This window comes from Stigmatopora nigra, chromosome 15, assembly GCF_051989575.1.
Source record: "Stigmatopora nigra isolate UIUO_SnigA chromosome 15, RoL_Snig_1.1, whole genome shotgun sequence".
NCBI lineage: Eukaryota > Metazoa > Chordata > Actinopteri > Syngnathiformes > Syngnathidae > Stigmatopora > Stigmatopora nigra.
In genome coordinates this window covers 3,779,247-3,805,533 of record NC_135522.1, presented here as the reverse complement: position 1 = coordinate 3,805,533, position 26,287 = coordinate 3,779,247, and the positions used below count along the sequence as shown (strand labels likewise).

Here is a 26,287-nt window from a genome sequence, read left to right as displayed (position 1 = left end):
TTTTTAATTGAATTTTTGATATACTATAATTATGACACCCATTACATTATCTGCAGTTCCTCTTGTGGCCACCCGAGGGCATCGTTAAGCGTTTTATAACACATGAAGTTTGTCCTCTAAGGTCTCGCCGTAGTTGCCGGGTAGTGGAGGTCAGGCGTGCTCATGATACAACTGCGAAATGCTATGGAACCGCCCAAAACGTGAATTCCATTCAAAAATCGTGACACGTATAACTCTGCTATTTTTAAAATGCAATGCACTCGAGCTTAGAAAGTACTCGCCGTGACGAAAGGCGTGAAGAACGTTGAGATCGACACGGTAAAACGACTGTCCGTTTTGTCCTACAAAGCCTCCCAGTTTGACACAAGCTGGGCCTGAAGACCGAGAGACAAACTGCAGGACAGGTGACAATCAAAGTGCAACTTCATGAGGCAATCGATTGGAGTTAAATCTGGAGAAAGCACCATTTCAACATGAGGAAGGACGTGAGGATACTTCTTGTTGGGGAACGTAAGTAGCGATTGTTTGCAATGTGGCTTGGCTGCAAAGCGCTTTATCCGCTTATAGTGTGTGCTAGCTAGGAGGCTAACGGTTAGCACTAGTGTAGCAACTAAGATGAAATAAAACATTTAAATGCACACTATTTCTTGCCATTATTGCACTGGAGAAGTTCAATTTTACGACAGTAACGTGTAGATTTTTCTCACATTCTGACATTACTCTTGATTCCTAACTGATCAACTGTTGTGATCAGCTGTCAATTTTATTATCAGTTCAAAACTACCCTTATTTTAACATAGTATAGTTAGATATGTGATCTAAGCTGCTTACTAAGTACTTATTTATTTTTGATTTGTGTTTGTATTTTTTTATCCATAGCCAAGGTAGGAAAGACATCATTGATCATGTCCCTGGTCAGTGAGGAGTTTCCTGATGAGGTAATATTTATAGTGTACATCCAAGTTCAATGAAGTAGTATATTGAATTTGGGGAATATTTTACTGATGATGAGTCTCCCCTATCTGACAGGTTCCCCTGCGAGCTGAGGAGATCACCATCCCTGCAGATGTCACCCCAGAAAGGGTCCCCACACACATTGTGGATTATTCAGGTACAGTTTTTTCTATAAAGAAAGAGTAGGTAGCAGATCCAGGTTTCAAATCTGGTTTCTGGACCTCTTGTGTAGTTTTGTGTCACCCTCACTGGTTTACAATATGTTGTGATGCAATTATTGACATGTAAAACTCTTTTTTTTTTTTCCCTTGCAGAAGCTGAGCAGTCAGATGAGCAACTATATCAAGAAATATCTAAAGTTGGTTACATTTTTTTTTTTGTTTTGAAATATAATCGACTGATTTTCTTTCCATTTTAAATGAAAAAAATGACTGGACTATTTCCCCCTTGCAGGCAAATGTCATCTGCATAGTATATTCGGTCAACAACAAGAAGTCAATTGAAAAGGTGAGTAAGTTTATACACTATGTTTTGTTGATTTAGCCCGGGTGTTTCTCAGACAATAGAATTGCACGATAGGAATATTTACACAATCCAATGAGAGAAAATACAAGTTTTATTCATGTAACTTTCATCCTAGAAATTAGCATTATTCATTTGAATGGTGATTTTGATTGTGTATTTAATTGTACATGGTTACCAGTGTGTGTAGTTTGATTAAAAGTGAGTGTTTCATGTTGTTCTCGTCTCTCAAAAGGTGACAAGCCATTGGATTCCTCTCATCAATGACAGAATAGACAAAGACAGCAGGTGTGCTTTTTATATTTATCTTGGCACTCATTTCAATTGTGCTGGTTGCACCTTGTTGAATAGTATAGTATTTGTGGCTGGTCATGTCTCTTTGATACTTATATGGAACTTTTTCTTAGGGTGCCCTTGATTCTTGTTGGCAACAAGTCTGACCTGGTGGAGCACAGTAGCATGGAGACCATCCTCCCCATCATGAATCAATACCAAGACATTGAGACGTGCGTAGAGGTGAGAGAACATTCATTGACTGTTAGATGACATATGTATATATGTATGTATATGTATCTACATATGTATGTATATGTATGTATATGTATGTATATGTATGTATATGTATGTATATGTATGTATATGTATGTATATGTATGTATATGTATGTATATGTATGTATATGTATGTATATGTATGTATGTGTATGTATGTGTATGTATGTGTATGTATGTGTATGTATGTGTGTGTATGTGTATGTATGTGTGTGTATGTGTGTGTATGTGTGTGTATGTGTGTGTATGTGTGTGTATGTGTGTGTATGTGTGTGTATGTGTGTGTATGTGTGTGTATGTGTGTGTATGTGTGTGTGTGTGTGTGTGTGTGTGTGTATGTGTGTGTATGTGTGTGTATGTGTGTGTATGTGTGTGTATGTGTGTGTATGTGTGTGTATGTGTGTGTATGTGTGTGTATGTGTGTGTATGTGTGTGTATATGTGTGTATATGTGTGTATATGTATGTGTGTATGTATGTATGTATGTATATATGTTTTTGTGTGTATGTATGTGTATTTATATATATATATATTATTTTTTGCAAACTAATTTAAGTTGTGCTGTTCATGCATATGAAGGTAACTGGAGAGAGCAACAAATATACGTCAATTCCGTGTTAGTTGCCCTCAGGCTTTTTGACCTCTTTTACACGGCGACCATTCATATCGCTGACCGACCAGTGACCCGATCAGCAGCGTTAAAGTGCATTGCTCTCATGAAGGAATCCAGCTTGTCGGGTATCGGGAATGTAATTCTAACCCCCCGCCTTATGAGAGATGACTGTAATGCAGGGATAGTGTTACAGGAGAGAGGACATGAGTGTGGACATGAGATAGTGGATTTAGTTTGAACCCTCCCACATCATGTGGTTTTCGTTTATAGGGGCTTGAGAATGTGCAACACGGGTTGGCAATGCCTTCTGTTTGTGTCACTGGTTAGTCATGAGGTTGCACAAATTAAATTGTCAAAGTGTGAAGCCAGCCAGCCTTTTAAAATGACAATTTGTCAGTTTTTTTCCATCTCAATGTTAAATTGTGAGTTGATAATGAATGATGCCATTAATCTGTGGTTTGGTTTGAAAGTCAGAGTTTAGAAATGGCCTGTTAAAACACCACTATTCTTTCTATCTTTTCTTAGTGCTCTGCCAAAAATCTGAAGAATATCTCTGAGCTGTTCTACTATGCACAGAAGGCAGTTCTCCATCCAACAGGACCTCTGTACTGTCCAGAAGAGAAGGAGGTGAGCTTTGTTGCCTGTTTGTGATGTAACAGGCTTTCCTCCCCACATTTATTTGTATTTAATGATTATTTTTTCATACAGCTCAAGCCTTCCTGCATCAAGTCATTAACGAGAATCTTCAAAGTGTCTGACCTAGACAACGATGGCATCTTGAATGACAATGAGCTCAACTTCTTTCAGGTAATAGTTTTTGCTACATATGATATAAACAAATCTGCATGTTCTGAAACGTGGACAAAATGTTTAGTTTCACATGTATTTATTATATATATTTTATTTTATATTTTTATGATATGTAGAGAACGTGTTTTAACACACCACTGGCATCCCAAGCTTTAGAGGATGTTAAAAATGTTGTCAGAAGAAACATGGCCGATGGAGTCAAGGACAATGGCCTCACACTTAAAGGTTAGAGATCATCTTATTTTATTCTAATATGACACAAATGCTTCATTTACATTAATTATGCAGTTTAGTGCACAACAGACTTGTCACAAAAAACAAATTTCACAAGATTTTAGAGGAAAAAAAAAAGAAATCTTTATTAAAGTTCAAATAGAGAGATAAAAATAATAGGTTCTGATCAAAAAAACAAAACAAAAAAATCACTACTTTATTTTCTGACTCCGTTTTGTCCTTTTATTCAGGTTTTTTGTTCCTGCACACCCTCTTTATACAACGCGGTCGACACGAGACCACCTGGACTGTGCTCAGAAGGTTCGGTTACGATGACGACCTGGAGCTGACGCAGGAATATCTGTTCCCTGTGTAAGTCCCCGAAAATCTTAAACCTTAATTTTTCTTTCACAACAGTAATTGAGTTATGATTTATCATCCTCTCCTAGGGTCAAAATCCCTCCTGACTGCACCACAGAACTAAACCACAACGCTTACCTCTTTCTTCAAAGCGTCTTCGACAAGCACGACAAAGTAAGTGTTACAAAACTAGTTAAAAAATGCATCTTTTAAGCAAGTATTTCACATATAGACCCTCATTTAGCCTGCACCAGGCTAGCTTTCAGTTAAATGTACACTGAAGTTGACGTGTCAATTGATTTTCAGGACCGAGATTGTGCGCTGTCGCCAGAGGAGGTGAAAGACCTGTTCAAAGTTTTTCCCTACATGCCTTGGGGTCCCGACGTAAACCATACGGTGTGTACAAATGACCAAGGATGGATTACGTACCAGGGTTACCTCTCCCAGTGGACGTGAGTATTTCACATTAAGGCATGTCTCATAAAAAGGAATAAAATAAATAAAAACTCTCATCCATTGCAGGTTAACGACTTATATGGATGTCCAGCGGAGTTTGGAGTATTTGGGTTACCTGGGTTATTCCATCATCTATGAGCAGGAGTCTCAAGCTGCTGCCATCACAGGTAGTTGACACCAGCAGTTGTGGTGAGAAGAGAAAATATTAAAATTTTTGGCTTTTTTTTTCTTTTCAGTGACGCGCAATAAGCGCATCGATCTGCAGAAGAAACAGACCCAGCGCAGTGTCTTCCGCTGCAATGTTTTCGGGGCGCAAGGCAGTGGGAAGAGTGGCTTTTTACAAGCCTTTCTAGGAAAGAACCTACAGGTCAGTTGGGGAATATTGAGTTGGGCCTACATGGTATTAAGAAAATATTCATACTTTGCTCGAAACTATTAATTTTAAAGGAAAATTAACCTGAAAATTGGTGTTTGTGGCTTTGTTTTTGTCTACTTAGCGACAAGGGCGGATTAGAGAAGACCATAAATCGCTGTATGCCATTAGCACAACTTATGTGTACGGTCAAGAGAAGTACCTACTGGTAAGTGACTTTTAGGTCATAAAAAATGGCAGAAATAAAGTTAGTCAAGTGCTTTAAAAATGTGTTTTTTTAGGGAAATTGTGTTGAGCATGAAAAATCCTTTATAATGCTTGTTTTTGTAATAAAAGCTAATACGTCAAGTACAAATTGTTTAAAATAAATGAAGGTTAAATTGTGGTGAAGAAAAAAAATATGAAACTAATACTACTTTCAAATTTTGTACATTTTTGACAATCTTCCAGCTTCACGAGATGATCCCCGATCTGGATTTTATGTCCGAAACGGATCTCGCCTGTGATGTGGTGTGCCTGCTTTATGACGTCAACAATCCCTATTCTTTTGAATATTGCGCCAAAATGTTTAAGGTATGTAGACTTCTTTTCCCACTTCCAGAACATATGACAAAAAACAAGTCAACGACTAAATCCTTTGTACCCTCCTGGCAGCAATACTTCATGGACAGCAAAACTCCTTGCGTGGTAATCGGCGCTAAATCGGACCTGCACGAAGTCCGGCAGCAATACAGCCTTTCTCCGCACGAGTTTTGCCGCAAACACAAGCTCCACCCACCACAGCCATTCACGTGCAACTCAATTAACGCCCCCAGCAAAGACCTCTACACGAGAATCACCACCATGGCCATGTACCCGTAAGTAGTGGAATCCTTTTAAGCCATTTTTGTGCCATATATATGCTTGCCTGTTGTCATTCATAGTTTTTTTGAAGTCTTTCATGTACTGTTCTAACCTTACATTGCGTCATAATTTGGCTATTAGAGTCAAATAACTTGCACTAAGCCCTTAAAATCAACTATTTCACTATCTGAGAACCCTTAGTTTCTCTTTTAGGTCATTAAACAACTTTTGGAGAGGGAAAAAAAAAACATTTAAAATGGATATTGCTAAATATACGGGAGCTGTCATACCTTGTCATTGCTTTAAGGTCTCATTCGTCCTACTAACGCATGCATGGCTCCATGTTTGAAGCATGTTGTCTGTTGCATGCGCATACATGTCTTGTCGTATGTCTTCTTTCCCCCCTCCGCAGCCACGCCCGTCTCCGCTGCATGTGCGCCTGCAACAAGTGTACCTATTGCCTGTGTCAGAACCTCCTCAAGATGGAGTTGCTGCGCAGCTTTAAGGCCCAGCTGCGTAGGGTCGTTCACAACAGGTTCTTACATATAGTCATACCCTCCTCCTTTTTACGTGTAGTTGTGGAGGAGCTGCAATTTCAGCGTTTTTCGTTGCTTCTTAGCTGCCCCCGACAGTGCCTGCTTGTTATCCAAACAAAATGCTCCCAAAAATCATTTTATCCTCCTTGTAATCTAAGATAAATTTAGATACTAAGACGACTAGTCCAGGGGTGGCCAACCAGTCAGAGACCAAGAGCCACATTTTTTACCGTCTTACCGCAAAGAGCCACATTTTTTACTGTGTTACCGCAAAGAGCCACATCACACAGATTTATTGTAAATGTCACACACCAGCATAGTAATGACATAAATTGACTCCTACAGTACTAACAGCACAGGCCAGTCATTATCAACAATGAACATTGTGTGTGCACTGTCTCACACAGACAAACTCTCAGTTCAACCAAGTCCACAAACAAAAATATAATAATTTACAATAGCGTTTTTCTTTTTCTATGCATGTTACTTAGTGGGACTTCTGTCATAAAATCAGCGCCTATTTTTGCGCAACATTCGCTCCTTGTGAGCTGTCATTTATTATGAATGGCTTTTCGCTAGTTAAAAGCCATTCATAATAAATGACAGCTCACAAGGAGCGAATGTTGCGCAAAAATAGGCGCTGATTTTATGACAGAAGTCCCACTAAGTAACATGCATAGAAAAAGAAAAACGCTATTGTAAATTATTATATTTTTGTTTGTGGACTTGGTTGAACTGAGAGTTTGTCTGTGTGAGACAGTGCACACACAATGTTCATGCGAGGCAGACCAAGGCGAGAGTGCTCAGCCGGGAGCAGCCAATAGGAGAGCGAGGTGTACACCCACGTGGTGGGCGAACTATATATGAAAATACCTCAAAGTTTCCCAGTAGGAGCAAGGTCATTTGAGTAAACGTTTTTAACAGAGTGGGAGAGCTCCCGTGAACCAGAAGCGACAATGAACGGCGTCGCGCACACAAAAAGTATCCCAAAGATCGAGCGTCGGCTAAAAAAGCCACACCCCCTGCGAGGCAGACCAAGGCGAGAGTGCTCAGCCGGGAGCAGCCAATAGGAGAGCGAGGTGTACACCCACGTGGTGGGCGAACTAGCGCGCCCACCACGTGGGTGTACACCTCGCTCTCCTATTGGCTGCTCCCGGCTGAGCACTCTCGCCTTGGTCTGCCTCGCAGGGGGTGTGGCTTTTTCAGCCGACGCTCGATCTTTGGGATACTTTTTGTGTGCGCGACGCCGTTCATTGTCGCTTCTGGTTCACGGGAGCTCTCCCACTCTGTTAAAAACGTTTACTCAAATGACCTTGCTCCTACTGGGAAACTTTGAGGTATTTTCATCCCAAGCACATGCGCATTGGACGAAAATACCGTATTGAACTCAAGCGAAGCGCACACGCAAAAAAAAATAAAACACAAATACAAACTTTGATATGGACGTAAGAGCCGCATGAAACCGGGCAAAGAGCCGCATGCGGCTCGCGAGCCGCGGGTTGGCCACCCCTGGACTAGTCCAATCAGGTGGCTTTTTTCATGTTTCTGCTGTGGATTTGAATTAGTTTGACCCTTGTGTTGCCCTTTTAAGATTGTTTTTGTTAACAAAAGTTGCTTTGTGTTGTCCTTGGAACAGGCACATGGCGCAAGCTGACCTGAAGAACTCGACCTTCTGGTTGCGAGCCAGTCTGGGTGCCACCGTCTTTGCCGTGTTGGGCTTCGCCATGTATAGAGCACTTCTCAAACATCGGTGATGTAGTACCCCCGAGTCCTCGTCTTTGTCTCTTGCCCTTCTTTTCTCGTCTCTCAGCCGAAAGATCAGGTTGCCTGTCCTTTTGATCCCATCCACACTACATTCATCCAAGAACCTATTTTATATGCATTTAAACAAAGTGTCCATACTCCTTTTTTGTTTTTTAGGGGGGATGTAATATGCAACTTGTGATTGCCTATCAGTCAATCCTCAGACTCTGACCTTGTTTATTTTTATTTTTCCCCCCCTTCAGGTAAAGTATTAATAGAGTCACACAAAGGGACGAAAGTAAGTTAATAGATATGTATATGAAGTATGTGATGGATGTCGTCCATAAGCATTTTAGCAAACCCACCAGGATGGTCTCTAATCCCACCTCGGTGACGTCCAAAACTTGACATTTAACATTCATGGATGTCACACAGCCGTTTTCCTTTTAATTTATTAACGTGTCAATTTATTTTTTCCGAGTGCTTCACATAATACAGATATATTTTCCATGTATTTTTCTATTTAGCACAGTCAAAAAGATATTCTTTGCTGTTTTTAATTTGACTTGGTTTTCAATGAAAGCTTTACTTCTTATTTTGTTAGATTGATGCTAAACTCTTGTTAGATCTTCCTAGTGTTTTCTGCCATGTTGTTATTAGTCCATTGGTGGCTAATTTCACAAGTCAAAGAAAGGATTTTAAATATCTGTAATAAATCACATGTACACCCAGCGATACATGCTTTGTTGTTAAAAAAAAAAAAGTCTAACAACCTCACTTAACATGTTCATTATAGACATGTTTACATATCTCTAAATTCACAGTACGGCATCAAATTTCATATCTGAACTGTTGTTTAAATAGTAGATAGCTGATCACATAGATTACATGTAGACTTTAAAATATACATAAATATATTAAATCTAGCATGCGGAGGAAAAATTGCAAGAACATTTGGAGAAAACATTACGTCAGTTAGCATTCATTCACCTTCCATACCGCCCATCCTCAATGTTCCCTCTAAGCTGCACAAATGTGCACTACTTTCGTCTTCTCTGCGCAGCAGCAATCATATGGCGCGCAGTAAATAAAATCCAAACTTATTTTTTAACCCCTTTCCCCGTAATGGCGCCTTTTAAGCGGGAGCCAGTGGCAGTAGCTCTGTCCACTCTTTTGTTTTTAGTGTTTTACATGAAAAATTAGAGCTAACATTGACATGCACCTGCTTATGGCAGGTGTAATACTGGTGTGCCCATAGCGAGCAATGATGATGTCACTCACACTGGTACTCAGGTTGTCTTTCTGCCCAGACCAACGAAAAATTAGAGGGAACATTGGTTGCTGGAGCCTAACCCGTAAGATGGTTGTCAGTTATCACATATAGTTTCATTACACAGTACTGTAAAGACCCCTGAAGAATTAAAAATTATGCACATCTAAATTTTACAACCATCTTAAAACTGTTTGTATTCACATTTACACATGGACTAACCTACATGTTTTAGAAATAGAATTTTCCGTGCTAGCAAAGTGTCAGAATTGCAATCAGTCCTACGAATGCTCCCCGAGGAACTCTTCCAGGACGGTGATGATGCGGCAGGCTTCTGGCATGTCGCTATGCTCCGCCATGGCGTTTTGAAGAAGCACGTCGCCATTTCCGCAACCTTGCAAGAACTGACAGCACCGAAACAGAGCGTAGTGGCTCATCTCTGCCTGACGCACAAAGCGTTTTAGGCAATTCATGTCTTGAATGGCCTGTGGAAAGACACCCATGTGAGTCACTTTTAACCATTAATCTGCGGCATGTGTTGTTCTACCTTAAGTTTAAAGTTTTCCAGGATCTGCCTCAATAGGAAAGGATTGGCCCGTTCCGCCGCGTTCAAAAAGGCTCGACTCCAGTCGTCGCAGAAGCGATTACTGACTGAAATATCAGGAAAACTGAAGGTAAATGATGAAAAATGGTTGTCGTGTGGTGGAAATTTACCGGTGTTTGCCAAGGTGGGAGGTGTGGCGGAACAGTCGAGGGTCAGGTGGGAGTGTGCGTCCTCTGACATGGCCTTACAGAGTGACGCAGATGTGGTGTCTTGTTGGGATAAGCCTTGCAAGCTGGCTGCTTTGATAAACCTGCAATTTCAACACAATTGATCAAAACACACAATAGAATGTGGAGGAAAAAAAATGTCACCCACCTGGATATGTCTGCTTTTGTCCTTTCGTCTGCATTGGTTACCTCCACGTGGTTGTGACTCAAAGCCTGGTTGCACAAAGGAAAATACATGCTAAAGTCTTCTAAAGATAAATGGGTGTTTTTGGCTGTTTTTTAATCAGGACCAAAACAGATATGTGGTGTTTGTCAGACTTACGGCGTGAAGGAGAAAGCTGATGTTGTTCTGGACCAGCTGCACCACACGGTAAACATGCATGACAGATTCTTCATACCAGCGACTCAGGTAGGGACGCAGATCCTTCTCCAGATTTTGTAGCTGTTTTACACACATGGCAAATAGTCAGCTAAATGCCACATGAAACTGACTAAAACCACACCAAAGAGCTCTTTCTGTACCTCAAAGGATTGCAGGGTGCTTTGCAGGCCTTGTACGTACTTATCAAGCTCCAGCCTATATGTGCATCCATCCGGTCAAGGGATATAAAATTATAAGTGCTACTCAAACTTATTGAAAAATGTGCAATATTGTGTTTTAAAATTTTAACTATTTTAATAAAAGTAAAAGCCTGTTTGGAAAATTGATAATCAATACATTGTTAAAATGCATTAAAAAAAATTAAATAGTCATTTTTCTGAACATTAAAGTTTAAAATACTTCAATTTGGTAAGCACTAATCCACTCTGTTTTTGCCAGACTCTGATGTATTTTTTTTTAAAGTGGGAAAAAGAAAAGGATATAAATTGAGTCCTTTTTCAGACCCCCCCAGGAAGCAGATGACATGCCCATTCCCGTCGGCGTCGGGTTGCTCTGGAGAGGTTGGCTGTTCCAGAAGGCAGCAGTAGCATCCCACCGCCTGCTCTGGAAGACTGCAACACACACACACCAGTCAGGCAAGTCCATGTACGACTACATATCCCAGCAATCGCATCATCCAACCTGAGCTCCACGGTGGCAATGTTCCCCATGCCTCCCAACAGGGCCCCCTTGCTCAACCTCCTGCAGATGTATGTACGCAGCTCGGGTTCTGCCTCCGTCGGGAGGCTGCTGTCGATCAGGGTCAAGCTGTGGAGTGGAAGGTGCAAAGGTCAGTATGGTTACACGCCACCGTTGTCTTCGCCGTGAGGAAGCCGATGGAGAAAGCTACACAGACACAGTACGCTTAAATCACCGCACAGCATGAAACATTCCATTTTATGGTGCTCGGACGTTTGGTCCCCGGTCAAATGTACTTGGATATTAAACAGTACTTATATACTAAACAGGACTTAGATATTAAACTCACTCTCTTAGATATTAAACTCACTCTCTTAGATATTAAACTCACTCTCTTAGACATTAAACTCTCATTATTATAATTTTGAGAGATGGTTTCAACCATTTGACTGGCGACCAAACGTCCGGCCACGCCCATTTTACAGCCAACATCACATCGAGCAAGCATCAAAAGTCACGATCACATGAAAACATGACAGCCATGTCGTTTCCCATGATAGCCTGCGGCCATAGTGAGAGAATAAAAGGCGGATGGGGCGGTACACACTGCTTGCTTTTTCCTTGGTTTACCTAAAGTCCTCCATACTGGTTGTGGAATCTGCACGCCTCTTGTTCCAAGCCTCATTTTCCTCAGTAGCCGCCGATCTAAGACGATATGCACTTTTGTCATCATCCCTTGCTTAGTGTGGCAGTGGAGGAGTCAACTGGCAGTATATGATTATAAATTAATGCCAGCATTTCCCATTTTTAATTGATTGGACGTCCTTCAGTGGCAGCCATGGGTCAAAAGTAGATGTGTATTTTCACGCTATGTAACATCTAATGTTAATTACCTGGTTCCCTCGTAGAGGTATATGGCGTAGTAGCAGTTGAGTTGAGTTTTTTGACCGTAAGATGCAATGTCTTCGCCATCGAAGTCATCTTTATCGTCCACGTCAATCGAATCTTGGAACGACGACGTCTGGGACGCAAACATGGCCCAAAGGCAGTACGCAAAGTGCACAAGCAGCCAATTAAACGGGGGCGATGTTCGATGCCTTTAGAGGCGAGTGTGGTTGAAGCTTGTGTAAGCGATCGCTATATTATAACAAGCAAAATTATGAAATGCGTTGTTTCCCTGGAGCAAAATGCAAAACAATCCAAGTCCGACTACAAATAGATCCGATAGGAAACAAGGTTCCAAGTAGTCACATGTATACTACAATTAAAGAAAACATTTCACTCATTGCAATCTATACTAAAATTAATTAAAATAAAATTTACTAATTGCAACGTAATGTAGGCATTAAAAGAAACATATATATAAATGAATTAAGACAGAAATATGCATTACATTAATACATATAATACAAATTAATGTCATTGCATTTTGTTCCATTTACACATTAGAAAAATTGATTTTTTTTCAATGCATGTTTTCAAGTGTGATACTGAATTAAATTCACCAGATTAACTCATAAATTTGCATATTCAGCAATATGTAATTTGAGGCATGGTTAATACACTTTCAGTAATTGTGCAGCAATTGTAACAGTGCAAAATATTTAATTATGCACCTCAAATTTAGGGAAAGTGATGAAATAAACCAAACAGAAAGTAATAAAAGGACCATTTATTGCAGTGACAGACTTGTCTATTTATTAGACAGAATGACAAGCGGGCCCAGAACGATGAGGTCACACACCGTTTCACCTGCAACAAAACAAGTGAATTAGTATTTGCAGTACTGAAAAACTACAGTAACCGATTGTGTCTCACCATCAGATTTTAAATGTTTAAGGCCATGTTGCTCACAAGTACCATCACAGCAACGGCACACATCAGGCATCCCATCAACATTTTCCCACCTGGTAATTAGAGGACAGATACTTAGACAACAACAACAACAAAAAATGCATCATAAAGTTATCATGTCACCTTGATTCAACATAAGTGCAGGCTTTGTCAACAGGGGTGCTTATCCACATTTCAGTGGTGGCTTTTAGTTGACAGGTCAAAAACAGCTGGGAAAAAAAACAAAAAAATGTTCAAAGTATCAATAATGAAATGAAGTTGGTGGCCAATCAGTAACTCACAGTATTTCTTTCATCATGCCGAAACAGAAAAGCGTCAAATTGTATCTGGAGTACATCTGCCTTCACCCGGGAAAGAAAACGAGCATTTGAGCCACCTTGTCTTGAGTCAGTAAAACACCTGAAATGCAGTTAAGTGGCAGTTATCATAGTAGAAGCATTGGGAGTGACACTTTTTGCAGCGTACCCATTGTTTTCAATTAGGAAGTATCGAGGAACAGATGTTGCATCGGGACTCAGAGTTGCAACACAGCTGTCAATGAAAAGTTGTCTTTTTTCTTTAGGATTGTTGTAAGACACCTCCACATTGAGCACATCTCCGAGGTAGAAAACATTGGACACCCTCGATCTTGCCCAGTCATCTAGATTACAAACAAAAATATATACTAATATAGACAAGAGTACCACTATCTTACATACCAGACATCAGCCTAAGGGTGAAGGGGGAGGCCTTGGGCTGGTTTTTAGTAGATGGATCAGAAATCTGAGGTGGTGCTTGAGGCTCACTGTTGTCAGTCCTGAACAGAAAGAACATTTAATAAAGTCACCATTCAATTAAAAGCTCTAGACACCCAAAAAAACTGCTTTAACTCAAGGTTACCTTTTGTAATGACAGAAAACAGGCACAACATTTTGAGTCTTCCTTACAATACCATGACGGTGGAGAGAAGGCGAAAAAGTCAACCGGTTTGAGTAGATCACGGAGTCATCAGACATCTACAGATGAAAAACATTTGCATTACAAACTCATACAACCATCTTTTCTACCAGTGTGGTGCTTACTGATAGTTCAGTGCCACAATGCTCAAGCCCAGCCTTGATGATTAATTCAGAGTTTCCAGCTAAGGTAGCCTGGCATTGTCTGAGGTGCGAATACTTGGGATCTCCCAGGTAGATTTCCCCAGGAGACACACGATGTCGGGGCCCATACAGGTCAGCCTTCACGTGGATGACCATGGACGTCGGCGTGCACGTTACACGGACAGAAGGTGAGGCCTCCAGTTGGATTTCCATGGCGTCGATGGGATCAGAGTCGATGACGAGCGACTTGTACTCCCGTCCATCTTTGTCTATCATAGGTCCATCCTCCAAAGTCCGAATGGAGAATGAAGACGGCAAGAGCAACAAGAGATGAAGGATGCACGTCAACATGATGTTCACTAGACGAACAGTAGTCGGAGAAACAGGTGAGCTGCCTCTTAAAGTCTTACTAATTAGGTCATGTGTGAAAGACAAGTCCAGGTGATTAACTGTTGATTGTCTCACTCCTGATTGGCTGACGAGGATCCTCCCCAGATAGACTTTCAAAAATGTGAATTCAGGATTCTACAAGTGTTGTGGTGGATGAGTGGTTTGTGTGTTGGCCTCACAGCTCTGGGATCCTGAGTTCAAATCCAAGTTGGTCCACTTTTTTAAAATTTGCATATTCTTCCTGTGCCTGTGTGGTGTCTGTCTGTAGTGTTTTATAATTATATTAAAGTATAATTATTGATGAATCTAACACAGTACTGAAAAAAAAGAAAAGAAAACAAGTCGAGGGCGTTCCCTGAACTGACGTCACATTCATGAGCCGGAAGTGAAACGGCCCGGAAAAGACAATTTTCATATGCCGGCATGCTCTGTTTTGTTTGTAAACGTCTTTTCAGGTTTTTAAATCTTCTCTTTTTGATCTAAACGGCCTAATTTGGATCAGATCCAACCAAGACACGTTTGTTAAAGGACATGAACAGAAGTCCACCAAGAAGTTGTTGTTTTTTACGTTGGCTGATTTTTGTGTACTCGACGCATGCCGAAAAGGTAAGAAATGCTCCCGTTTTCTACATTGCACGTTTCTATAAAAATATACTTCCACTTGCATTCATATATCTACAAATCGTATTGCGTTTAGTGGGACATAATCGAAGACGGCTCAATGATGACTTTTTCAAATTCGATTTTCCTATAGACAGTTTGTCATAAAACGAAAATCCTAATTGTGGAAAGACACTCTCCAGTAATATTGGTGATTTCTGACGACTTGATTTATTTATTTATTTTGGTAATGACCAAGTCCGACCGGTCGCCTTCGTATTGGCTCGCCTTGTTGCAGCGATCATAGTGCGTGTAGATACCCCCTTACAAAAAACTTTAGAATAAAAAAAAAGTATTATATATAAAAGTCAAGGTCACATAATTGAACAAGAGATACTTTGCTGTCAACTTGTATTTTTATTTTTTCATTTTTGAAAAGGCAAAAATGGATGACTTGTGGGATGGACGGTCTTCCAAGGAAAATGGTTCCCAAACTGTGGAGAGCAAGGACACCTGAAGACAAAAAAAAGTAAGTTTAAAAGAGACACTCATGTTGCTGTGCAGAAAATATTTGTTTTCTTTTGTTCTTCCTTAGATTCATTCACCTGTGGGTGGCGGTGATGTAGGATGTCGTTTCCACCAGGTGGCGGAATTGGCCTCAATGGTAGAGCAACAATTTACCATGCGAAAGGTAATCGCTTCCCCGGTTGTGACACATTTTCACTTAGTTGTTTCTGTGTATTTTTAGTGAAGACTTTGAAATGATGACAACGGAAAGTGTAGCCAAATGGTGGCCTAGTGGTTAAGTCACCTGTCTCTCGTCTGGGAGACCTGGGTTCGAATCCCGGTCGAGATACATTTTCCCTTAGTTATTTCTGTGTACTTCTTGTCAGGAGACTCAAATGATTACTAAGGAAAGTGTAGCCACTTGGTGGCGCAGAGGTTAGTGCACCGGACTCCCGCCTGGGAGACCCGGGTTCGCTTCCCGCTGTCGTCGTTTGGCTGAACACTACAGCATGTAGTTCAGAAGTTGGAATAAGAAGAAGAAAAAAAAAACTTTTTAATTTATATTAAACACTTAGTCATACTTTTCAGCAAAAGGTTATATTCCGAACTGCCTTCGGCAGTTCGGAAGACACTTGATGGACCTGTCCGTGCGAAAGGCGTTCTCGGGTCGGCCTTCGGCCGACCCTCGACCGCTTGCTTGGTCAGTGAACCGCCGACACCGGGAAGCGAACTCACGTTCTCTCGGTGCAAAGGCGCGTGTGCAACCCACTACACCAACTCGTGCCCCACTTATACATAGGTGTTGAAACGTTTTATCCAAGGAAATGGGGTGAAACACTTAGTCATTTTTTGGACAAAATGCTTCATCCACCATTCAATACTTATACACTTAAACACTTAGACATTAGAACTTATTCTTTTAACTGAATAATATTGGGAAAATCTTTGCAGGTGCTGGGATTTGAACCAACAACCACAGATGTGGGAGACTGATGACTTAACCACTGGGCCACCACCCTGTGAGAGAAAGTGGTAGTACTTATACTTTTATCTCATTCATTTACCTGAATATTATTGGGAAAATCTTTGCAGGTGCTGGGATTTGAACCAACAACCACAGATGTGGGAGACTGATGACTTAACCACTGGGCCAACACTCTACAGGATTAGGTAGTGGTATTTGTTGTTTAGTCTCTTTTCACTCCTAGATCATACTTAGTACATTATTGTACCTTAAGTGGGAAAAGTTAGGTAAGTTTACAAAGCAGAGCAAACCTTACTCTTGGTGACTCCCCCGACATAGGAACATAAGAATAAGGAGATACACATGTGCCATAAGATAAATTACTTTTTACTAAAAAATAACTTAAACATTTTTTTAATTTTACATTTTTTACAGCAGCAGCAGCAGTTGGCATTTCCCCACCACAACCACCGGCTCTGGAAAAACCGCATTGTGATGTTGTTCTGCCAGTCACCCTCGTCCACATCCGGGTCTGCCAAATGACGGGGACTCAGCTCAAACCCACGGCTGTGACGGGGTGAGGCGAGGAGTCCTTGACTTGTCGGTGGGTCACCTGCACCCCGTTCTTCTCCTCCTTCTCCTCTTCCATCTTGTCCAATGCATCTTTCGTGACACAAAGACAATGATTTGTCAACACTGCCCAAGATGACAACATCTTTTTTTCTTTCTTTTACAGTGGCGACACGGTTTTCAACCTGGCAAGACGAAGGCGGTGGCGACGTGCATCTGTCCCAACTGCTCCTGCGTCCGGTCAGCCAGCTCTTCCCGACTGGACGCCGTGAATGACAAAAAGGTCACGTGACCAAAGTGATGATGTCGACGACAATAAGACTTACAGATCAGTGAGGACTTTCCATCCGGCAAAGTCGTCCGCCTGCATCTGCGGGAGCCGTCCAAATGCAAGACCGTGTCAGCCTCCGCTCACTGGGGCGCCGGAGACTCTTGGATAAAGACACAATATAATACATGGTCATTTTTTTTAAATAAATAAAAGCCTTACAATATACATGGTCTTTTTTATTTATTTCTCTAGAAATAAGCCTTACTATATTATGTCGTTTTTGAAGCCAAAAAGCCTTACTATACTATGTCGTTTTTTGACGAATAAAAGCCTTACTATACTATGTCGTTTTTTGACGAAAAAAAGCCTTACTATACTATGTCTTTATTTTGACGAAAAAAAGCCTTACTATACTATGTCGTTTTTTGACGAAAAAAAGCCTTACTATACTATGTCGTTTTTTGACGAAAAAAAGCCTTACTATACTATGTCGTTTTTTGACGAAAAAAAAGCCTTACTATAGTATGTCGTTTTTTTGACAAAAAAAGCCTTACTATACTATGTCGTTTTTTGACAAAAAAAGCCTTACTATACTATGTCGTTTTTTGACAAAAAAAGCCTTACTATACTATGTCGTTTTTTGACGAATAAAAGCCTTACTATACTATGTCGTTTTTTGACGAAAAGAAAAGCCTTACTATACTATGTCGTTTTTTGACGAAAAAAAAAGCCTTACTATAGTATGTCGTTTTTTGACAAAAAAAAGCCTTACTATACTATGTCGTTTTTTGACAAAAAAAGCCTTACTATACTATGTCGTTTTTTGACGAAAAAAAGCCTTACTATACTATGTCGTTTTTGACGAAAAAAAGCCTTACTATACTATGTCGTTTTTGACGAAAAAAAGCCTTACTATACTGTCGTTTTTTGACGAAAAAAAGCCTTACTATACTGTCGTTTTTTGACAAAAAAAAAAGCCTTACTATACTATGTCGTTTTCTTTTTTATAAAAATATGCCTATTTTTTTTAAGAAAACCCTACTATACATGGTTGGATTTTTAGAAAAGAAAAGCTTACTATACATGGTCATATTTTTAAAAGAAAAGCCTTTCTATACAGTCATTTTTATAAAGCCTTACTATATATATGTTGGGTCTGAAGTTACAGACCCCCATAGTTACCAACCATGCACAAAGGAAAAACAAGGCATGAGACTGTGTTATATTTTAAAGCACCGGCCGGCGGAAGAGAGGTCGAGGCGCGAGGTGGTAACTCGCGCTCGGCTCGGTGGATCTCCCTTATCTTTTCAGGGTGAAGGATGCCTTTTATTAAATTTCAGCATGATGTCATGGAAAAGTAGAGAAGTTGAGATTATAGGCATCATGGAAAAATACAACAGTTGAACACTGAGGCAAGTTGAGAAGATATTATAGACATCATGGAAGAGCATAAGATTAAGACAGAGATTATAGACAGGATGTTCTTTAGAAATGCACACTATATTAAGACTCCTGTTTTAAGCAACTTCACAATATACTATGTCGTATTTTAGGAAAAAAACTTACTATATTATGTCGTATTTTTTTTTTAAGCCTTACTATACATGGAGGGTTCAAATCCAGGTCAGCCTACCTGTGTGAAGTTGTTCCCAGGCCTGCATGGGTTTTATCCAGGTACTCCTGTTTCAAAGGCTATATAGGCTGGTTGCACCCCAGGTGAGCGTGAATGGTTGTCAGTCTCTTGCATCACCGGTTCAGGGTGTCCCGAAGTCAGCTGGGATAGGCTCAGGCACCCTCCGCGACCCCTGTGAGGACAAAGCGGTTCAGAGAATGAATGAACAATAAAAGTTGGTCTCATTTCATCAGGCAATTAAGTTAGGTGACGCTTGATAGGTTTTCACGGACCCCCATTATTCTTTGTGAAATTCAACAGCTGTTGAAATCGGCGTTTCAAAATGCAATCAAATAAGATTTCATGTCAAAATAACTCGTAGTACGTATCACTCGTCCGTCGTTCGTCTTTTTTTAGGATGGGCAACACCCTCAATTGACAAAATACGAATTGTAGCTCTCGTGCAAGCGTCGTGTTTCCTCGAGTGAGCGAATGTATTTGTCATAAAAAGGCCACTTACGTTTGCTTCCTTTTCGGTTTCCTCTTCTATCGACTTCTGCATTCTTTTTTTCTATGAATAATGCTTCATCTTTGACCTAAAGATGGTCTTTGTCGACAATTTAGCTCCTCGTGTTGTAGGTATACTTCATGGCTCAAATGGAAAAAGCCCGATACACAGGTTCCGTCGCTCGTCGATGACGTCGGGTGCTGTGCTCCAATACGATTTCCTCTAAGTTCTTTAGGCTATTTCTACGTCACTGGTGGCCATCTGGTGTGTGTTCTCTTACGGGTCAAGTCAGCCCTTTGTTATGTGGCATTGAGTCGACTCGCTGACCCTTAAGAGGTCACTGCCAGGCAGTTTCTAGAACTCAGTTGTCCAATTCCCATTGTCAATTTAATGACTTTCTATAGTCAAGTTCACAAATATACCAACTGACTGGATTGGATTGGATTGGATAACTTTATTCATCCCGTAATCGGGAAATTTCTTTGTTGCAATAGGAAGAGGGTGAGGATGCAGGAATAGGAAATGTAAAGTATTTAAACACTAGTGCCATCAGGGCCTTCAATGCCTTCTCTGCTGGCCTAAGAAATATCTGAATCAGACTTAATTAAATTTTTCCATGAATATTTACTTCTTCCAAATTGTCTGTTAGATTCACTGAAGGCATTTGCTAAGATCTTCATGTACCACTGCTATTGAAACATTTAGTTGGGCTGCAATCAATATTATTCCATTGGTCAAGAGGTTAGAATTTAACGGAAATAGACTTAAAGAATAAAATATAAAAGTTAGTGAAAGGCATGACATTTCCAAATACTGTGATTAAATGTAATATTTGAGACAAAGTATTTCAAGTCATTACCAATTAAGCCCAAGAAAGTGGCCAATTGTTAAGATGTCAAATTCAAGTCTTAACTTCACCATAGGCCAATGGAAATTATACTAGTTATATTCAGTACTTAAAGCATAGAAAACATTTTGATAATGTGCATCCAGGGGAAAGATGGGATAAAAAAATACCAATATTTACTAGGTCAAATTAAATACACAAATTACTCCACATTCTATAAGCTTTGGTATATTAAGTCTATAAAATGTGATTTGCATGCTTTATTATCTTTCACAATGTTTTAAATGCTTCAAGATCAAATTTTCCAATTGGCCTTGTGAGAAGAAAAGAACATTTGATTGCATCAGCAGTTTTCAGTCGGTAATTTATTTATTAGAGTCAATAGGGGTTGCTTCAGTTACATTGGTGGCAACAGCCACCACCTCTGGCCAATTCTCAACAGTCTCGGTGGAATTGGAAACTGATCCCTCTGGTTGGGTGGGCAATGGTTCAGGAAGTTCATTTTCTTCAGCATCTAAATCAGAAAAGAGTTAAAATCCATTCTCACGTTCCAGGAAGTCTGGTTTACCATTATGATCAAGTTCAAGTGATGAATCCTCCAAGGTAGCATCATCATCATCTTCAGAGCTTTGCCCAATCACTGGGTCTAAAAAAAAAGAAAACCACAATTTTAGCAAAAGACCCTCACACTGGTCCTCGATAGCCAAAATTACCCTTCAGGTAGTCAAGACCACTCATCCACTGGCTTCCGTACAACACTGGCTTGTTGATCTTTTGGAGGACTGGAGGCAACTGCTCATCAGGATTGGTCCACCTTCCCTGATGGGGCAGGACTAACATGGGGCCCAATTTGGCCTGGTGCTCCCAACCTAGGCATCATCAAGCAATATGTTTGAGCTACTAATTGTTACAGAATGCAACAAGGGGTATCTTTAATATACCGCTGGCAGGAGCTCTGCTATTCCAAGGAGATGCCGGTTGGCCAAAACCACGAGGAGAAAACTTGGCGGTCTTGCTGCGATGTTGTCCAACTTCATTTGGGTTTTGACAATAGCCACACAGGTAGTCATTGCCATCAGCAGAACGCCACCTAGACAAAAACAGAATTTCATTAATGGCTTCAAAAGGAAAGACTTTTGACCTTTAAGACTCTAGTTTCTAAATTAATCAATGTATCATCAGAAAAATTACATTACAATTTAATATGATATGCAATCTGATTGCAGGCCAAAAGCTGTATTTTTTAGTAGTGTTTTCCTCATTGGCTTCCATTGCTGGCTATTCATTTAAATTGAGTGGAACAGTTGGTTGTAGTAAATGCTTACCTTCCATTAACAAAAGTGCATGCTTTATTTGGGGCCTCCGTGTCATGAACTGGCACTGCATGTAGATCGCATGTGATGTAAAGCTGCAGTAGGAAAGTATTGTTCAAGTCATTCAATTTTGGCAAATTACCATTTCAAAAAAAATTTAAAAAGACAATGCATCACCTCTCCACGGTCGTCATCGTGGAACCTGAAAGCGTCAATCACAAACTGCAGCTTGTCGTCTTGGGTCCTCACCAGGAAGCGAGATTTGGAATCTTCAAGTTTGGAATCCAACAAGCATCTGTCCAACAACAGCAAAGTTTCAGTATCTAGCAAACAATCCACTTTGTGAAACAATTGTCCATCTTATGCACTTACCCATTCTCAATGAAGACATATCTTGGCAAAGCGTGGATGTCAGGCTGCAACGTGGCCACACAGCTGCTCAGAAAGACCCGCAGGCCAACATGGTGGCCCACTCGAACAGTAGCCTCAATGGAAATAGGCTCTCCCAGGTAGTACACATTGGCTCCCCTCTCGTTCTGCCAGTCATCTGCAAAGAAATGTGCATTAAGCAACCGACAAGGGTTTTAAAATAAGGCAGAACAGACATACCGGTCATGATTCTGAGCTTAAAGTCCAGAGTTTCCTCTGCAGCTTGTGTCGACTTGAAGGGAATCCAGTTGGGTGAGAGGGAAGAACTGGAAAGACTGTAGCGCCTGGAGAACAGTCACCACAACATTAGAAAGGTTTTTTCCCCAAGATTGAAGTCATTTCCAGGATTTACCTTGCATAGTGACACTCAATTGGAACAACTGCTCCATCACTTCGGATAAGGCCATCTGGAGTTGGTGCCGGAGTGTAGATGAGAAGGTTGGTGTAGATTAGAGACACGTCATTAATCTGCAACAAATCAGAGGAGAGCAAAATAAGTTAGCTTTAAATTGACATGCCATGAAATTCAATGGAGGAAATTCAGGTTAAATTCCAAGCAGTCCTAAAAATGTCAATCATTTGCACCAAATTCCCCATCAAGTATTTATTTTAATCTTTAACTAGGTTAAAAAAAGGTTCATAAGACCCAAATGTGCATTTAAAAATCTGCTTCTACAATATTTAAATGGTTAAGGAGCATTTAATTGCTATGCAGACAAAAAGAGTGAATTTCAGAAATAAAATTACACAAACTAGTAATTAGAATCAATGGTTGTTGAAAATTATATGAAAATGTGCTATTTATACTGATAGGAGCCTTTTCCACACAAGTGTCTAGGCTTAATTAAAGAAACATGTACTGTGAACTCACCAAATATTTCATACCACAGTCCAGCAAGCCAACAAAAATCCTGTATTCAGTGGCGGAAGATGGCGCAGCAATGCAGGGGCCATCCACAAGTTCCACCCCAAGACGTACTTCATGGCTGTGGACGGGCATCCCGATATCAAACAGGTCCGCTTGGATATGGATCTCCAGGGAGTCCGGGTGGCAGGTCACCCGGACTGTATTGAGGGGCTGCCGCTGCTGGTCCAGAAGTTGCGCTTTGGCTTCTTTGCGCTCGTAATCAGGGCGATTGGGTCGGGTGTAGAAGTGGCTGCGACCTGCCGGGGCCAGCCGAGAAGAGGCCGTTGAGAGAAAGAGCAAAAAGAGTAAAGCCAACATCATTGCAGGGCTGTTTCCTGAACCAAACCCCAGACACAAATGTTGCTTTTCCTTTGAGGCCTGCTGGTGTAATGGACAGATGAGGTTTTTATTGGCTGGCTGGCCAATCATGTGACCTCAAGGCACACCTGAGTTCTCTTTACCTGATGACATAATGCTTCATTTAATTGGCTAATCTGTGGAGTGTTAGTTTAGCCTGTTATTTTTCTTTAAAACTGACCATATATAGTAAGGCTTTTTTAAAAAAAAAAAACAATAATAGTGTAATTATATGTAGGCTTGATAAATTCTGGTCATTTGAAAAAAAAGATTTGCAATTATTAGAATGCTATGTATTTTTTTTAGTAATGATAATAATTGTAATTTTAATATTGCTTTCATAGGCATGCATACATTCATAAATTAAAGCAATGTTAATAAGAACTAAGTTGATCAAATTAATATATATTTTTAAAAAAGAACATTGAAGGCTATTAATTTGGGGATATTTTCAAGCTTATCATTGGCTGCCTTTAACCCCCTAAGCACCTAGATTCATGCAATTTTTATTTTCTTTGATTTTTAGGCTTATTGGGACCCAATGAGTGTAAGAAGCAAAGATTTATCATTTTACATGATGTAATTTCTGAGAAAAATGCTGTCCCCATCATAATTGAACCCAAAACCCTTGTAGTCCATAATTTAAGAAGATTAAACAATATGAAGCAGTTGAATGAGGATAACCAACTTTAAAAAGTAAGAAGAAACGACAATCTTGCGGCTATAATGCTTCTTCCTGCCTGCCTTGTGGCCAAGAACAACAAAGTGGGTGCAGGAAATATAGTCAGAAACTCATTGTGTGCTGCTTATTGTACGACCGCTAGACCGCCAGGATGAGGCTCGACTTCGTGTTTGTCATTGTCGCTTTTCCACTCATCAAAAGTAAGAATTAATTACGTATTTACATATATATTTTTTAACTTATTGTGTCTATTGTTCACTTTGCAAAGGCGACACGAGCGTGACCTTTGTACAACTAGAAGAGAATCAATCTCTGGAGCTGTGGTGTCCCCCACCCGAGGATCACGGCACCCCCACCGGCATCCGTCTATATCACCGTCGAGGCCCATCTCAGACCACCCTGCTGTCTTTGGACCCGGGGCTCCACGGCGAGCTCAAGCTGGACCCCGACTACGAACGGCGCTTACGGTTGTCCGGAGTCGGCGGCGCCTCTGGGGTCAAGGTCACGCTGACGTATTTGCAGCCAGGCGACTCGGGGCTGTACGCGTGTGAAAAGCGAGACAACGGCTCACGGCACATTGCTCTCACGCGACAAGTCTTTCTTCTGGTTGACAACCCCGGTATGTCATTTACAGGCAACTTATAGTTCATTTGCATTGACTATCAAAAGTCATAAAATATGTTTATGATGTACCCGAGTCTTACATGGTTAAAACTAAATTAAACCCTATTTTTTGTAAACATAGTAAATATAAATGTATAGATACAGACATCCCAATTTCAATTCCAAAACTAATGTCAATCAAACTTATACCACCTCCTACACATTTAAGGCCATGTCATTTTGCCAACTTTTTAATCAATTAAAAAAAAAAAATCTGTGTCAAACATAGGGCCCGTGGGCTGGAAGTGGCACCCATAGGGGGAGAGATCCGGTCCACAGGTTTTTTTTTTTTAATGCTTGTCAGGCGCTTACTAGCTTTAAGTACCTTAAAATGACAAAGAAGTAACACCAACATAACTCACTGTCCACCATTGACCATGATAGATGTCCAATTGACTTAAACTGGAACTCGGATTGGACATCTAGCACCATCAATGGCGGCCAGTAAGTTCACTTTTTGGGCCAAAAATAAACAGGTGTGGCCCACATGACTTTAGCCGTCGTTTACGAACCAAACCGAGTATGACAGACAGCCCTACAGTAGAAATCAGTGTTTACCTTTTTTTCCATTGTGCTTGTTTATGCAGTGAAACCATGCCAATGCTCTTCCAGCTACTCCCTACTTCTCAAAACCATCATTTCCACAACAGGCCTCCTTCTGATCACCCTCCTGGGACTGGCCACGCAAGAATGTGTGAGTGAGCCTGAATACAAGTGAAAACAAACCAATTGATAAGTTCATCCTTAGTTGCTTTACCATGACCTGCATTTCAGGTGAAGATGAGGCGACGCCCTCCCATTGGTCCAGCTGCCGTTGACATCTACGAGGAAATGACCAGGAAGCAGCAAAGCGCCGACGTCCCGCGTAATGGACAGGAAACCCTGGAGGAGGTCTCCTCTCCATTGTATGCGAATACGGTGGTGCGGCAAACGCAGGACAACTACTATGCTTGCCCAAGACAAATTACACTCAGAACTTAAATAGGAATTGGACATATGCGATTGGTCTGGATGGGTGGGGGGCATTTTTAAGACCTTTGAATAGTAGACCTAATGAAGGGAGTCCATATTCGGCCCAATGAGGGTTTTTTCTTAGACTATCATTGTTTTGGTGTTCATTAATCTCATTAAATATTGCATTTTTTGGGGGTAATAATGACAATAAAATATAATATTAAGGTAACTACAGTTAAGTGAGTTACGATTAAATTAATTACAATTCTTTTATATGGCATGAATCATTATGTAATGTCAAATTAAAAAGGACATTTTGTCTAAAAAAGGGCCTTGAAAAAGTTATACATTTTAACAGCAAAATTAAACTACAAGATGAAAGTATAAGAAAATGGGAGAACATATTTGTAGTTATATTTTGGATGGTGCATTGCATAGTATTGTAAATACAGTATTATTCATTCATTTTATGAACCACTTATCCTCACAAGGGGTGCTGGAGCCTATCCTGTTTCTAAATACTGAAATAAAGGAATAAACTGGGTTAATACTTTTGACTGCTTTTGGCATGCAAATGGTCGGCAATTTGTCTATATTTGTTAAATCTTAGATAGTTTTAAAAAAAATTACATTAATTATAAATACATAATTTACAAAAAATATAGTACTTTTATAAAAAGATGTATTTTAAATATTCCTCACCAGC

The 26,287-nt window shown here is 40.4% G+C and overlaps 5 protein-coding genes and 2 long non-coding RNA genes across 15 annotated transcripts; 3 read left to right on the top strand and 4 right to left on the bottom strand.

The window, feature by feature from the left end:
- The first annotated feature begins 112 nt into the window (after window positions 1–112).
- On the top strand, window positions 113–8,708 carry rhot1a (ras homolog family member T1a). 2 transcript variants are annotated; one of them, XM_077734250.1, is made up of 20 exons: window positions 113–510; window positions 880–938; window positions 1,030–1,111; window positions 1,269–1,312; window positions 1,408–1,461; window positions 1,712–1,764; window positions 1,884–1,992; window positions 3,165–3,266; window positions 3,348–3,446; window positions 3,566–3,674; window positions 3,914–4,034; window positions 4,112–4,196; window positions 4,329–4,474; window positions 4,545–4,645; window positions 4,715–4,845; window positions 4,976–5,059; window positions 5,302–5,424; window positions 5,506–5,708; window positions 6,107–6,229; window positions 7,867–8,708. In XM_077734250.1, exons 1-20 carry the CDS (start codon window positions 474–476, stop codon window positions 7,982–7,984), a joined length of 1,983 nt encoding a protein of 660 aa, XP_077590376.1. In that variant the 5' UTR covers window positions 113–473; the 3' UTR covers window positions 7,985–8,708. The 2 variants fall into 2 exon arrangements, with proteins under 2 accessions (XP_077590376.1, XP_077590377.1); XM_077734251.1 differs by lacking the exon at window positions 6,107–6,229 and having other exon boundaries at window positions 115–510.
- Window positions 8,709–8,722: 14 nt separating this feature from the next.
- c15h17orf75 (chromosome 15 C17orf75 homolog) lies at window positions 8,723–12,296 on the bottom strand. Of its 2 annotated transcripts, XM_077734252.1 has the most exons (10): window positions 11,968–12,296; window positions 11,705–11,779; window positions 11,078–11,203; window positions 10,879–11,007; window positions 10,537–10,597; window positions 10,337–10,456; window positions 10,163–10,227; window positions 9,958–10,097; window positions 9,791–9,894; window positions 8,723–9,728 (listed from the first exon to the last, which is right to left on the bottom strand). In XM_077734252.1, the coding sequence occupies exons 1-10, from the start codon at window positions 12,108–12,110 to the stop codon at window positions 9,525–9,527; spliced, it is 1,167 nt and encodes a 388-aa protein (XP_077590378.1). In that variant the 5' UTR covers window positions 12,111–12,296; the 3' UTR covers window positions 8,723–9,524. The 2 variants fall into 2 exon arrangements, with proteins under 2 accessions (XP_077590378.1, XP_077590379.1); XM_077734253.1 differs by lacking the exon at window positions 11,705–11,779.
- A 435-nt stretch (window positions 12,297–12,731) lies between these two features.
- Window positions 12,732–14,392, bottom strand: LOC144209198 (zona pellucida sperm-binding protein 3-like). Its single transcript, XM_077735448.1, has 8 exons — window positions 13,990–14,392; window positions 13,808–13,923; window positions 13,627–13,724; window positions 13,394–13,568; window positions 13,210–13,327; window positions 13,052–13,137; window positions 12,893–12,981; window positions 12,732–12,826 (listed from the first exon to the last, which is right to left on the bottom strand). The coding sequence occupies exons 1-8, from the start codon at window positions 14,356–14,358 to the stop codon at window positions 12,768–12,770; spliced, it is 1,110 nt and encodes a 369-aa protein (XP_077591574.1). The 5' UTR covers window positions 14,359–14,392; the 3' UTR covers window positions 12,732–12,767.
- A 376-nt stretch (window positions 14,393–14,768) lies between these two features.
- LOC144209200 (uncharacterized) lies at window positions 14,769–17,527 on the top strand. Of its 6 annotated transcripts, XR_013329025.1 has the most exons (7): window positions 14,769–15,003; window positions 15,437–15,526; window positions 15,593–15,688; window positions 16,456–16,523; window positions 16,597–16,674; window positions 16,904–17,072; window positions 17,205–17,527. It is a non-coding gene; the product is annotated as an uncharacterized LOC144209200 (long non-coding RNA). The 6 variants fall into 6 exon arrangements; XR_013329026.1 differs by having other exon boundaries at window positions 15,593–15,661; window positions 15,746–16,674; XR_013329027.1 differs by lacking the exon at window positions 16,456–16,523.
- On the bottom strand, window positions 15,392–19,644 carry LOC144209197 (uncharacterized). Its single transcript, XR_013329022.1, has 5 exons — window positions 19,442–19,644; window positions 18,943–19,114; window positions 17,365–17,469; window positions 17,224–17,297; window positions 15,392–17,131 (listed from the first exon to the last, which is right to left on the bottom strand). It is a non-coding gene; the product is annotated as an uncharacterized LOC144209197 (long non-coding RNA).
- A 979-nt stretch (window positions 19,645–20,623) lies between these two features.
- LOC144209196 (zona pellucida sperm-binding protein 3-like) lies at window positions 20,624–23,306 on the bottom strand. The gene is made up of 10 exons (XM_077735447.1): window positions 22,890–23,306; window positions 22,371–22,486; window positions 22,199–22,302; window positions 21,962–22,136; window positions 21,767–21,884; window positions 21,602–21,684; window positions 21,218–21,366; window positions 20,990–21,145; window positions 20,845–20,922; window positions 20,624–20,790 (listed from the first exon to the last, which is right to left on the bottom strand). Exons 1-10 carry the CDS (start codon window positions 23,244–23,246, stop codon window positions 20,642–20,644), a joined length of 1,485 nt encoding a protein of 494 aa, XP_077591573.1. The 5' UTR covers window positions 23,247–23,306; the 3' UTR covers window positions 20,624–20,641.
- Window positions 23,307–24,027: 721 nt separating this feature from the next.
- Window positions 24,028–25,798, top strand: LOC144208841 (uncharacterized). Of its 2 annotated transcripts, none has more exons than XM_077734874.1 (4): window positions 24,028–24,164; window positions 24,233–24,583; window positions 25,278–25,321; window positions 25,402–25,798. In XM_077734874.1, exons 1-4 carry the CDS (start codon window positions 24,116–24,118, stop codon window positions 25,606–25,608), a joined length of 651 nt encoding a protein of 216 aa, XP_077591000.1. In that variant the 5' UTR covers window positions 24,028–24,115; the 3' UTR covers window positions 25,609–25,798. The 2 variants fall into 2 exon arrangements, with proteins under 2 accessions (XP_077591000.1, XP_077590999.1); XM_077734873.1 differs by having other exon boundaries at window positions 25,215–25,321.
- The last annotated feature ends 489 nt before the right edge of the window (window positions 25,799–26,287 follow it).